Source organism: Anneissia japonica, unplaced genomic scaffold, assembly GCF_011630105.1.
Source record: "Anneissia japonica isolate Jap-2015-1 unplaced genomic scaffold, ASM1163010v1 scaffold287712_len2945570_cov188, whole genome shotgun sequence".
Lineage (NCBI taxonomy): Eukaryota > Metazoa > Echinodermata > Crinoidea > Comatulida > Comatulidae > Anneissia > Anneissia japonica.
Window position 1 is genome coordinate 2755872 of NW_022704401.1, and position 15419 is coordinate 2771290.

Below are 15419 nucleotides of genomic sequence, written 5' to 3' on the forward strand. Positions count from 1 at the left end.
CATCTTGTGCGGCCATTTCGAAAAATTTTTGAAATTAATAACGATTTCAAATTGATATTTCTAAAAATTTTTATATAAGCGCATGTGAGTTCTTCACAGATTTCGAAAAACAAAAGCTTCACGCATGCGTGTTCAAAATTTCTGACGTATTGGAGCTAAAATAAAAACAGAAGAGTGATTTGAAAACCACCTATTTTTTAGTCACGAAATTTCGATTGCAGTCGAAAATGGGAATTCTCGGTTTGAGGTCAATTTCGACTACAGTCGAAGACAGTATCTAGAGGGTTAATGAGACTTCACTGATAAAGCATCACATTATTTCATTTATTTAAGAGGCCCCTGAATATCATTGGACCTCCAGGGATACACTGGAAGGGTCATACTCAATAAATATGGTTTTGAAAAACAAGCAATAAACATGATAACCATTGTTTTTTTTTATGGATCAATAGAGTTGGCCTAGTTACGATTTGTTATGTTGCTGTAACTTTATAATAATATTAGATATAAAAGTCTGTTAGAATCAGTGTTGAATTAAAAAAACTTGTATTCTAAGCTGACTGTTGGTCTCCTTGTTTATTGCACTTTTTTGAATTTGAGAGCTTATCTAAGAATTAAGACTTAAATTTAGTTGATTTCATTCAATTAGTTCATTAGTTTTTAAAAATTTCTTTATCATGGGAACCTTATTACAAATTGGTGCATATATTTTGATTATTGTGATTGTAAGAAAACAAAATACCACCCTCTTCAAACGATTGAGCTTGTTCAAGGATTGTATGCTAGACAGTTGTTTGTCAGTGACAAATTGGTACATATTCATCAACTGATATCCAGCTACAAGTACTGATACTGAAGTACTGTATAGCTGGGGGGGGGGGTATCAGATCCACCAATGGAACTTACCCTCGATCATAAATATAAGTCTAATAAAATAAAATAAAATAGAATCACCCATACAGCTTATTGTTCGGTATTCGGGCACAGGGTGGAGGTAGGCATTTTATGGAGTGACTGCACTAGTTTTAAGAATATTATTTAAGAAAACACTGGGAAATGGAATACCTTCAATTATTTGACACTATATTGTTTTGACATCAGTACATGCAGTATAATTATACATTTAATGTTGCTCATTCAATGTCATTCAATTACTGTGTGATTTCAGCAGTATTTGACTTTATATATTTTGTTATTCAGCATTTTCAAGCATTTATAATCAGGGGCTGATTTAGAGGGGAGGTCCAGTTTAGCCTCCCCCTGCCCCCTTTTGAAAAGTCAAAAAAAAAAAAAAAGGAAGGAAAAAGAAATAATTGATCGCCCCCAGAATGCCTCAGATGTAATTTTCGGGCATCTAGAAAACAAAAATTTCACGGAGGAAAAACCCTCCCAGACATCTATACAGTAGTGTTGTCTCTATCGGCCTCACTTAGGACATCTCCGGATCCGCCCCTGATAATACTATACCCACTGCTACCACACTGTGTTTCCTATGGAAAGAAGGATATTGTTTCTGAATACATACCAAGTAATAACATAGTTGTCCTGGTTACACTGTTAGTAACACCAGCATGACGTATGCCTATAAAAGATGAAAACAATCATGAGATGGAGTGAAAAACAGGAATAAAATTGCAGGCTTGCATTATAATTTTTAATGGAATACAATGTATTTTTCAGGCCCGTGTCAAACCTCCTTTTTAAGCAATTCTTTCAAAAATAAGCAATACCAATGCTTATTATTTATGAGGCGCCAAGTGTAAATTTATTATTTAACACAATTATTTATATATAATTCATTATTTAACATATAATTGAATGGATCACCCATTATTTATATATAATACATTTACGTCTAAAAGATTATATGTAAATAATTGCGTGAACGTTTTCATTATTTATATATAATTAGTGTACTGATTTCATTATATATAAATAAGGAAAGGGTAACACATTATATAGAAATAATGAAAAGTAACTTACAATTATTTATATATAATAAGTTCACTGATTTCATTATATATAAATAATGAATTGACTTCAAACTCATTATATATAAATAACTGCTTTTACATTTCATTATATATAAATAATAGCTGTCGCAAAACCATTATATATGTATATAATGCTTGGACTTCAAATTCATTATAATGCACACGTCTTATCGTGCCAAGGTCATTATATCTAATTATAGTTTCTTACTGCCAATTATATATAAATAACCGTTGAGGTCGAGTGCCATTATATATAAATAATGACATCGTAGAAGCCATGGTTTATAAATAATTTGTTAAACAAATTACGAAGTAGGCTTAATAAATATTCACCAGTGCTCTGTAAGTTACAATTAGGGCCTATTTTGTGTGGTCTAAGGTCGCAGACCATCACCAATCGAAAATGGCACAGCGAGGGATAAAGCAGATTATTGAATATGCTGTACTGCAAATCTCAAATCAATTAAGAGAACCCCAAAGTGAACGCCGCGGCCATCAGGAATCTCGATTTGAGTCTGTCGTGTTCGTAATTTGCATAACAAATGATCAAACCATGACTTCCTACGATGTCATTTATATATAATGTCACTCAACCTCAAGGGTTATTTATATATATTAATGGCAGTAAGAAACCATTATTTAGATATAATGACCTTGGCACGATAACACGTATGCATTATGTTCTTATAATGAGTTTGAAGTCCAAGCATTATAAACATATAATGATTTTGCGACAGCTATTTATATATAATGAAATGTAAAAGCAGTTATTTATATATAATGAGTTTGAAGTCAATTCATTATTCATATATAATAAAATTAGTGAATTTATATATAAATAATTGTAAGTTACTTTTCATTATTTATATATAATGATTTTTTACCTTTTCATTATATATAATGGAATCAGTGAACTTATTATATATAAATAATTGTAAGTTACTTTTCATTATTTATATATAGTGATGTGTTACCTTTTCCTTATTTATATATAATGAAACAGTAATCTTATTATATATAAATAATGTTTGGTTACCCTTTCATTATTTATATATAATGAAATCAGTAAACTAATTATATATAAATAATGAAAACATTAACGCAATTATTTACATATAATCTTTTAGACGTAAAAGCATTATATATAAATAATGGGTGATCTATTCAATTATATGTTAAATAATGAATTATATATAAATAATTGTAAGTTACTTTTCATTATTTATATATAATGATTTTTTACCCTTTCATTATATATAATGGAATCAGTGAACTTATTATATATAAATAATTGTAAGTTACTTTTCATTATTTATATATAGTGATGTGTTATGGGTAATCTATTCAATTAGATGTTAAATAATGAATTATATATAAATAATTGTGTTAAATAATAAATTTACACTTTGCGCCTCATAATTATTTGACCTCAACTCTTTCACTTGAAAGAATTATCTTCTGTGTTGATATACAGGTAGTTAGATCTAACTCTGTGTTGGTTTACTTAAATTAAAATATGCACTCAAAATCATTCTGGGAGCTATTACAATAGTGTTTGATCAAATGTAATTTGATTCTTGAATCAGGGTACACTATGTGGATTATACTTCTATCTTTCTATTTCAGTCTTTAAAGTAACTGTTGTTAAGACTATTCCTTTCTTTGTAGTTTCTTTTGGAAGATGATTGTGAAATGGAACATTCAATCTGTCCGTATACACTGTACTATACTTGGTTTGTCCAAACTGAAAGTTGATAATTATTTCACATTTTTCCCGGGGCCATTCTTACCGTACACCAAGTCCACTGTGTGGGCGAAAGCTAGATACAGTAATAAATTCTATATAAGTTAGTTTTAAAAGTGCTGCTGTCATTTCTTTTATATTGTTCTATGGCAGACTAACATGCCTACACTTTTTATTCATCATAATCCTTCTGTGCAACATGATTTATTGTATTAAATGACTATTGGTTTCATTCATTACAGTTAGAAGGATTAAGATGTAAAATATGGCATAATATCATTCTGAAAACAGAGGCGATCTTTAATGCATTTTAAATCATAATCCTGAGCAAGGCTATGCTCAAGTTGCAGTCTGTATTGTGTCTTATATAACAGAATATATAATCGTGAAGAATGAGTAACTACGATTTCATACCAAGTTGTTAATTACATGTTGTTTAGTAGTTGCCATAGTTATGAGTAAATGATCAGTAACCGCTCTATTTGTGATGCATAGAGGGTTATCTGCTTAGAATCTATCTTCGTTAGCATTGTTAATTGGTATGAATAGCCTTGTAATCAGGCAGTAATAAACTGACACTCCAAGTATTGAAATACACGCCATCGTGTTGGAATTCAATATTAATGATGACATAATTAATGTCGAAATATTGAATCCCAACACGATGGCATGTATTTCAATACTTGGAGTATGTATTATACTTTCTTATCTGAGATTAAACTGACACAAGTTCATAAATCTCTGACTATCTTTGATTGATTTTTCTTTACCATTCAGGAACAGTGCTGTTAGCAACATCCATTGTGTTGTTTCTCACAGAATAGTACCTCATGGTCGATTGGGCACCAACAAAATACCAGGTTTAGTATTTCCAAGCAAACTGATAAACTGTCTCTTGGGATGAAGGTGTTCTATTTACATCTTTTTTATGAGAAGTTTAATGATCAGTACCAGTAAATACAATTAAGTAAACATAATATCCCTGAGCTTTTAATATGAAAATCTCATTCAACACATGGACGCTGTGGTTTTATTATTTATTCTGTTTAATACACTGCATTCAGAGCTTTTTGCTTGGGAAGTAATACATCATTTTTGTTGGCGCTGTTTAACATAAGGGATACAAGTATCAAACGAAATTGAGTCAAAATTAATTCTGTTGGATTTATGATGCAGAAAATGCAAGTTTTTATTGATTCATATTAAATCTCTGTTTTATACTTCTATGAGTGCCTTGTATCAAAAATTTGAAATTAGCATGGAGCAGTCAGTACAGTGTAGGCCTATTATAGTTGAATTGAAGCAATGTCATTTTGAGCAGACATCGAAGATTTACTGCACTGTGTATTAACTTTACTGTTTGAATATGGTTGACTGAATGCTAATCATTGCAATTCTGATTATTGTTATGGGATGGGCACCAGCAAGGCTGTTTTAACGGTGTAGCGTAAAAAGTATTGGTGGATTTGTGATAGACCATAGACCTATAAATGTCACTTCTTTCAAAAATATGGGGAAGATCCAAGGGTGATGAGAGATACACCATATCAGACGAAAAAATGTCTGTTAAACAAAGAAGATCAGGAATTAAAGAGAAACATGCAGCAGTTGGGTATACAGCTACACATGATGGTGTACATAGGGCTCCAAAGTCATCCCCAAAGGTAAGGAAGAGTGTGAATTCTGAGTTGAAAGGTGGTAATATCAATCTAACTAAACGAATTCCAGTCCAGAAACATAGAAATCATAATGCAGCAAACACTCCTACTGGAAAGTACAACCAAACACAATCAAATGAATTGTTAGTTTATAAGTCATCTAAAAATTTCCGTTTGCGACAGATCACCTATACCAAGGATGGTGTATCATCTTCTAAAGATACTGTTTCAAGACATCCAAGATCGTCAACCCATTTTGTTTCTCCATCTAAAACCCAAGATTTTAGAAATGAAATGCCTTCATCCTCAAATAATATGATACTACCATCAAAGATCTCAACATCTTCATCACATAGAAGCATGTCAACTTCATCGAAGAATATGGTACCATGTGCACACGGTTTGAAAGCACCATCCAAGATCCACTCTAAGCTTTCATCACATAATGTAACACCATCATGTCTGAGCTTGACACCTTCCTTAGTAAATGTGGTACGATCCTCACACAATTTGACAACACCATCCAAGATTCACTCCAAGCCTTCATCCCGTAATATAACACCATCATCTTGGAACTTGTCACCTTCCTTGGTGAATGTGCAACCACACACACACAGTTTGGCGCCACCATCAAAAATCCATTCCAGGCCTTCATCACATCATGAAACACCATCATCTATGAGCTTGCCACCTTCCTCAGTAAATGTTGTGCCATTTTCGCACAGTACAACACCATCATACAAGATTCGTTCCAGACCTTCATCATATAATGTAACACCATTATCTAGGAACTTGTCGCCCTCTTCAGTGAATGTGCCACCACACACACGCATTTTGACGCCACCATCCAAGATCCACTCCAGACCTTCATCACATAATGTAACACCATCATCTATGAGCTTGCCACCTTCCTCAGTAAATGTTGTGCCATCCTCGCACAGTACGACACCATCATACAATATCCATTCCAGACCTTCATCACATAATGTAACACCATTATCTAGGAACTTGTCACCCTCCTCAGTGAATGTGCCAGTACCACACACACGCATTTTGACACCACCATCCAAGATCCACTCCAAACCTGCATCACATAATGTAACACCATCATGCATGAGCTTGTCAGCTCCCTCAATAAATGTGGTACCATCCTCACACAGTTCAACACCACCATCTAAGATCCATTCCAGACCTTCACTACATAGTGTAACACCATCATGTAGGAACTTGCCACTTTCCTCAGTGAATGTGCCACCACCATCCAAGATCCATTCCAGACTTCCATCACATAATATAACGCCATCATCTAGCTTTTCACCTTCCCCAATGAATGTGGTGCCATCCTCACACAGTTTCACACCACCAGGCAAGGTCTCCTTCAAACCTTCCTCATGTTCATTACCACCATCATCTATGTTACTGTCACCTTCCCCAATTAATGTGGTGCCATCCACACACTGTTCGACACAACCATCTAATATCAACTCCCAACTTTCATCAGCTATTGCAACACCATCGTTTAGGAGCTTGACAACTTTTCAAGGGATTGTGATGCCATTATCAAGGAGATCTTCGACTAGATGTATGTCAACACTAAAAAAGTCAAAACCACTTTTGAAGCACTTAACAATTCCTTTGCATAGGAGATATGTTCCTATATTTAAAGGAACCAGTGTTCATAGTAGGTCTTTATCTTTACTGAACAATTCATTTTTAAGCACAGACAACCCACCAGCAATGCGCAATATGATGCTATATAGAAAGACCTCAAATCAGCAACAGATCTCTGATAAACACTTCATTGAAGATTCTGCACAAGAAACGCTATCAGCCAATGGATTGATGTCAGTCACCAGTCTGCCTGATGAAATATTAACTGCTGAAGATTTTTCACTACCAAATAAGGTAATACATTTTGAGAATTGCAGGTCAAGTTCTGAAAATTCAAATCCAAAAGATAAAACTTCATCTTCAAACACAAGTAGGCCAAAAGAGGATTCTAGTACTGTACGAGACTCCAGGAATTATCCACAATGTGTTATCAAAAAAGAAGCAGAATCGGATCCTTCAAGAAAAAGGGAAATCACATCAAATGAACAACAAAAAAAATGTAATATTAATGAGCTGTTTAAAAGATCATTTGCAATTGAGGATATGGATGTTTTTGTGTTTCCAAAGACCGTTGAGGATAAAATAAAGAAAAAAATCATTGAAGAATGGCAGCAAGAGTTTGGTACGGTTTTGATTAAGCAACCAAGGAGAACTATTGGCATAAAAACCTCAAAGGATGTGCAATCTGAAGAAATTAAATTCAAACGTATTCTAAAGCACCAAGATCCGTGTATGGTATATCAGCAAAAGAAACACAATTTCAAGGTAAGGAAAATAATGTAAAGGTTTAATTTAATGATAGTGTATATTAAATTTCGCTTATTTCAAGCCTACGGACGTAATGTAAAACTGAGGTACTCAATAAACGTCTAGGATTTGAAACCAACCCGTCTGAAAAACTTAACGAAATAATCATCATACTGTAGATCACACAAAGTGAATATCAGTTCATATTTTAAATCACTTTAAAGGAAAATAATGACTTTATCATCATTTTTACTGGACTAGTAGCTGTTCGCGACCACATCTTAATGTTGATGTACTTACACATTCGCTAGCCATTAGCACTCGGTTGTTTTTGCAGTGTTAGACCACTTACATGTAAAGACGACAGCAGTACTAAATCTGGACTTTCAGGTTCATGCTGTGTGGCATCCCTATAATTAAATCACCATGTTTCAAAAACGTTTAATTTGAGTTTTGCTTGATAACTGCTTTAAGCACTAAGAATATTCTATTCAAAATTCATAACAAATTGTAAAAGAATTAAAATCAAATTGTAATACAGTACAGTAGTACCAAATATGGTTTGGATAAGCTGCATTTGGTATTCAGTTTTAAACATAGACCTACAAAAAGCATACAAGATACAATTTGATGATACAGTACATGGAAAATCTGTTACCGCTGGCGTTAAACATTAAAATATACTTAAACATCAAAATGCCAACGAGCAACACGGTTCAGGTCACTGTATTTGGTATGAATTTAGTGTTAGCCTTCAAATTAAAGTTAAAAAATGCATTGGACAAACCGTTTTACCTTCTTCTCAATGCAAGTTTTCGGCAATAGGCCTACTCATCATTCATCATCACAATTAATAGGGGTCTTACAAAGACAAAATGGTTACTTGGGTAACATGAAACATGCAACCCATCTTCTTTTAGTTCATGAATTATTGTTTTCTTTTATTGAAACTAATTGTGACATTTAACATATATTATTAATAATTGGTTTAGTCATATTCCATACACTAGTTGGGGATTGTTGGCTTTTGCTTATCTATTTTCTGAGATCCAGCTATGTTTTTTCCACTGCATTTATATTGTTTTCCACTATTTTCCTTTTCATTTATACAGTATAGATAAAGTGAATTAGGAAAAAACCCAAAATTTATGAACAATTATTTTTCTTATTTGCCTTGCTATCCATTTTTAAATATGAAACATATATGTTTTTTTATAAAACAATTGTAAATATTTTTTGTTAATTTGAAGTATAGTATAGCAAAACTAATGAGCATCATTCAAAAATATTTTCCCACAGATAGATATTTTGATTTAAATTACATTCTAATTTGATTAAAATACAAAAATATAAACAATTTTTACCATATTCAATTTGAAATAAAATCATCCATTCCTATTACAGGAAGAATATGTGCAAAGAAATGATTTACTATTACATTATACAATTATATATATCCAATGAATACAGCACATAATTCTGACCTGACATAATTTATCAGGTCATTCCCCTGTCATTTTCTTCTGTCATCCATCTTATAAATGTCAACGTTAGTCGATAACTTGCGAAAGGTTGTCTATATTTCAGCTTTATGATTTCCTGTGTTTTGGACAAATATAGCAACCTACTCTATCCTCCTTCAGGCTATGCTGCTGTAGCAGTTGCCATATGAACACAGCTGTACGGCAGTAGTAGGCCTATGGTTTTACTGTATTTGTTTAATCAAGTACTGCAAAAATATTGCATATAAAATGAGGCTTTCTTATTTCTCGGAATTGCACAAAACTTTGAAATTAATGAGTCGTTATTAGTTTTTCTGTTGGAATAAAGTAATGGTGGTTTGGTCTCTGTTGCGTTGCACATTGTGAATTCTCAGTAACCATGGTAAGATGTTGAATTTTTTTAGGCCTATCATTATCATCACCATCATTAAAGTCATGAAAAACAAAATGCTGTAGGAGACAAGATTGTTAATTAAAAGCTATATTTAAATCAACAGAGATGGAAGGTGTCCGGAATACAGCAAGCTGACAATAGCGCAACCAAAATGAGTGCTACAATTAAATATTACATTACGCAAGATATATTATGTTTAGTGACAGGATTATTGTATTTTAAAGGGAGAGTGTGTCCCTCCCCTTCCCTCCCCCAACGATTTTTAGGAATCATGCTTTAAAATCATGTCTTTTAATGTAAAATTCATTATGTCATGTTAAACCTTGCGAGAAAAGAAAAACATGTAAAAATCCAATCAAAATTCTAGGCAAACTTCAATATTATTTAAGAGATAAATAATATTGAATAATATTAATAATAATATATTTATTTATTTATTTAATGAGATTTTGGATTAAACTTTGGCATAGGCCTATAGCATGACATCAGTAGGATTGGCTTCAAGCAGTATGAACTCTAGTGAGATCAAGCTCAAGTTCATCATGTACATTGACATCCAATGGGATTAGGCACATGCAGTGAGACTACTGTTGGTAGGTTGTAGGATGAGAGAATGTCATGTACAAGAGCTTTACACTCAGCTAAAGTGGATGCAGGTCCAACAGAGATCGACAAACTTAAATATTAACATACAGATTTGTGAATGATAATTATATGGCGCCATCATACATATCATGGCATATAAGGAAACTACCATTGTAAGAGCACAAGAGCTACAATTTGATCCTATATGTTTTAAAAATGACTACTTGACGTTGGTATTACAACGATTTACATTTACTACAATCATCCTTTTTTTTAGCCACAGTGGGAAAAAAGTGGCAGCTCCAGGAATTCGTAACAGGGGGACCAAGGAGGGATTTTCACAAATAGAGGGTGCTTCCACCTCAGTCCAACATTGTTGCGGCCAATGCCGTACCAGCTATTGGGACAGTTGGGACAGTCCCACTCAATTTTTCTAATGGGTCCACAAATAATGGGTCCACAATTTTTAAGATGGGTCTAAATTATGCAATTTTATGCATAAAATGAGTCCATTTTTTTAAAAAAGGGGTCTAAATTTCTCATATTTAGCCTAAAATGGGTTAAAAGAAGGAAAATGGGTCCATATTTTTCATATTTTTGCGTAAAATGGGTTAACTTAAGAAAATGGGTCCACATTATTTGAATTTATGCATAAAGTGGGTCCACCATGACATTGTCCCACACTGTTTTGAAAATCCTGGCTACGGCATTGGTTGAGGCCAAGATAAGAAATTTCATAGCACCTCTAAATGGCCAGAAATAACACTCAAATTTTGAATTTTTTTTTTTTTAACTTTCTTATTTTTTGTCCATTTTTTTTATTTAAAAAAAATTATTGGTGGGGCTAGCTGAGACAGCTTTTCATATTTGAGACAAACATATGATCGAATTCTTGGCAGAAAATATTTTCAATCTTTGAATTATATATTTTATTATTTTTAACCCTGTGGTTATTATTCCTGAATCTTGAACCAAAATACACATGTACACATTTGGGTTGTGGTAAAAGGTAATAGAAAAATATTACAGTCATACACATTCAGAATTTGGTGACCCATTTTTTGGCTGTGACCCATCAATTGGGAAGTATGTGTTTATAATTATAATAATAATTGTAGTACAATGTTAAGCAACTAACTATATTCCATGTTTAGCGATAGTTGTACACCATATATTTGTCTTTATAAAATTTGTATTTAATTAATTGTGATTTGTTATAACTCAATGGATGTAGTAAATACTATGTATTTCTATTTGCTAGGCTAGGTGTCTTGCTTATTGTCGAGTCATAAATAATAGGAATTGATCATTATTTTAGTATTTAATTTACAAAAATATGAACAACACTATTTATGAACAATATTTTATATTATTTGAATTTGCCCAACCAAACCTTTTAGCCCAAAGGGAGTTCATTTGCACCTCTCAAACATAAAAGCAGTGTTTCTCATATCTATAAGTTAATTGCAAAGTGCAAGTACAATTTGTTTTCAAAGTATAGGTAATCAATTTTTGTATGTGGAAAAACTGAAACATTTGGTTTTCTCTAAAATTTATTAACATCTTTTACAAAATATGTGTATTTGATAATTCTGCTTTGAATTCATGTTTAAAGAAATAATTCATTAAAAAAAAATATCTTTGCTATCATATGGTATTGATTAACTACATCCCATAATGCTTATGAAAGTAGAACCCTGAGGACACTTGGTGTAGTTTAGAGGACACTCCAATTAATATTCATTGCTAGCAATTGTTTAAGACAGTCTGAACTTAATTTCCCCTCTGTCGATGTGATGGCCCTCCTTGCAGGCTATATTGGCTGTAATATGTAGGCCCAAAATATTTGCACTTGTATAGTATCATCAAGATCGTGTCAATCTTGAAGAGAAATTTTAGTAAGGGTAAGATAGTATTCTTTTTCAAATCATGGAATTTAAAATGTGATTATTGTTTAAATTTATTTATTGGTTTCTAATAGTTAATGACATATAGTACATTACCTAACATCTGTAACACTAATTGAATTTTATTATCTTGTCTGACCTGCTAATAACACCAATATAAGAGGATTCAGGGATGACGTTATATGGCACATTTTCATCAAGAATGTTATTCCTAATGAAACTAACAAATATTAACAAAATTTTTAAAAAGAATGGTGTATGTGCTGAATTTGATTACTCCACATACACTCTTTTTTATAAGAACACATTTTATAAGAACACTGAGACTGAAATTGCTTAAAAATTAAGAACAAAATAAGAACAAATTGAGGCTGAGGCAAAATTTCAACTGAGGTTTTTTTTTTTTTTTTAAATAGAAAAAAACCAACAAATTATATCTGTACCTTATGTGGTAGGTGTGACTATGTAATACTGTACTATACAATACCCTCTTTATTGCAGCAGTAATATATCGCTGTAAAATAATAAATTTCGATGTTTGAAAATTGTGTAAAAGTATGAACAAAATAAGAACATTTTGAGCAATCGGCAAAAAAATAAGAACACTGAGCCTGGGCAAAATTTTACTGGTTCTTAAAAAAAAAAAGAAAGTGTATTGTTGACAAAATACACGTTGGTTGCAGGTTATATTTAGATGTTCTGATTCATTATGCTGCATTACTCATCACATTTTTACAAATTAGTTAACATTATTTGAAATGCTCTTATAATCCAGCCTGAGAGGATCTTTCTCTCATGTTGTAGCAGCATTCAGCAGGTAAAAATCACACAGGCCAGGGTCAGCTGAAAATTCTGTTGAACTTCAAAACAACAACTTGATATCTGTATTGTAACTTTTTGAAGAATTGTTTATTTTGTATTTGTATTTTTTCCTGTGTGGACTGTGAACCGGTCGACATCCCAAATTTTTCTTACCATTCTTTTGTACTGTATTGATGATTGCATGATTTGGTCCTTTCTAGCAAAGTATTCTACTGCCCTCTATCACCATTTGAAAAATAGATTATGTGCTTTTGTTCTGCTCTATAAATCGAGTCACTTGCACAGTAGGAAAGCCGCTTGAGAAATTGTGTCGAATTTCGCCAAGGAGAGGGCATCCTATTTTTTACGAAATTAGTTCAAATTTTCAGAATTTGATGGTGTTTGAAAAAACGTTAATTCATCAAATAACTTACTTAACAAAACAAACATAATAGTGAAATAAGTTTATAAATATTTTTGGTGTATTTTGACCGAAACCATAAAGAGTAATTTAATAGACAATTCGTGGTACACAATTTTTAAGAGTTTGTGCTTTAGTAATTCGCGATTTTAAAATAGAAAAAAAATTTTGAACAGTAAAGAATTTAAAATCCCTGCTGTAGAAATTTATAATTTATAATTTAAAATATGAAGATAAAAAATCGAGCCCCGGGGACGCAAATCCGACTCTTGAAACTAAGGGTGCCTCCATTTCGTTGAACTCGAAGACTAGGGTGTACTCCATTTTGTAAACATCGGCGATCGTACTCGGGAAGATCGTATTATACAGAACATTTCGAAGACCGTGTGCTACACAAATAATTAATTTGTAGGAAATAAATATATGCCCTTAAAATAAATATTAAGTATTTAATCTTCCCTAACCCAGTAATTTATGGACAATATTACCGTTTGTCTCTATTTGATTCGTATGTGAGGCTGAGGCCTAGACAGCGGACACATTTGGGGCCTAGCATGTTAGCGTACCCGTAAATATGCGGCGACGATTTTCCTATTTAAAAACGGCTCCATTCTTTCCGAAATCAGTATCTTGTTGGCTAGATGACCATGTGTACATGAACTTTACAGATTCACCCTGTCATTGACAATTTCACTCAATATATGCTATTTTTAGGACATAAAACAACATTTTTATAACAATACTTAATAATAAATAATTACTTTATTTTTAATACATAGTACACATTCACATGTATATACTAGCCTATCTTTTCTAAATTATTATGGAATATAAATATGGAATATATATATAAATATTTCAATAAATATGGTAGGCCTACATTTCAATATTGTAAACACAAACTTTGATACAGTGCAGGAAACAAGAGTACTGAGGTAGACAACATTTCATTTTCTGGTTGGGACTGCACTAAAAAAATCTGACTAAAATAAGAAAATTCTTCTGTAAGTAATAATAGTAATAATAATAACGAAGACAATTGTTCTTTATAAACAAAGCAAAGTCAGTATTTATAAAATTTAAATCAATAACAACACTGCGGCAGTTTAAGTTTTTTTTTTTATTTTTTAGTAAGTTTTTGTTTTTTCATAGGCAGGCTATTCTGCTGCATTTGAGGCATTTTGAGCAGATTAGAGTGCAATGTTTGAATCCTTAAGCATCATATAAAGTTATTAACATTGCACGTTCACAACCGTCGTTGTCTGCAATCGATCAAATTTGTACAGAATCTGAAGTTGATGTGCCTAAAAATAAATAAAATATTGGTTACAAAAGTATAATGTATTCAATAATAATAGAGATCGGTATGCTTTGGTATTTTTGACTAACACTAAAGCCTTAAGTTATTAATTAAAATTATTACAACATGAATCAAATTGTGCTTGCGACAGTAACTTTATTTTGTTATTGTAGACCAGGCTATAATTGAGATAGGTGCCACTTGGAGAGGTAGAAATTCTCATATGGTTTTTCTAGACCAGTTTTTTATGGGGAATCAGAATATGTGAGGTAAAAGGGGCGTAACCTGAGAACTTTCGCGTGAGGGCGCTTTTTTCAAAATGGCCGCTAAAATCCAATAAACTACAGATATATAGGTAAAATAAACACAAAAGAGGTAGGTTTGACCAACTTTTGAATATGTAATGATAGGAGTAAAGTATAATTAGCTAAAGTTATTATTGTGGAGATGTCGAGAGGCAATTGAGGGCGCTTTTTAAAATGGTGGCCAAAATTAAAGAACAGCTTAACAGCAGCTTCAATACCCTAAATAAATTTACAAAACATGAATGTAATAACTGCTGTTGACTTTTTAAACCCAAAATAACATATTTTAGGCTGGTAAGCTAACTCACTTTTGGAAATGTAAGTAAAAATGCCCCCTTATATTAGTCCTGTTCTGTTTAGAGTAATGGAAAATATCACCAGAATCCTAAAAAAAATCCAGCTTTCTTACAAATATCCGGTTGTTTTTCATTATTTTTGTGTACTACACAA

General features: G+C 32.3%; 1 protein-coding gene across 1 annotated transcript in view; it reads left to right on the plus strand.

The window, feature by feature from the left end:
* Nucleotides 1-7790, plus strand: part of LOC117104695 (putative GPI-anchored protein pfl2) — a 53868-nt gene extending 46078 nt beyond the window's left edge. The window contains exon 6 of the mRNA XM_033245578.1: nucleotides 4516-7790. Within this exon, the coding sequence (XP_033101469.1) occupies nucleotides 5229-7790 (2562 nt within the window). The 5' untranslated portion in view covers nucleotides 4516-5228. The remainder of the gene's footprint in view (nucleotides 1-4515) is intronic.
* Nucleotides 7791-15419: the final 7629 nt, after the last annotated feature.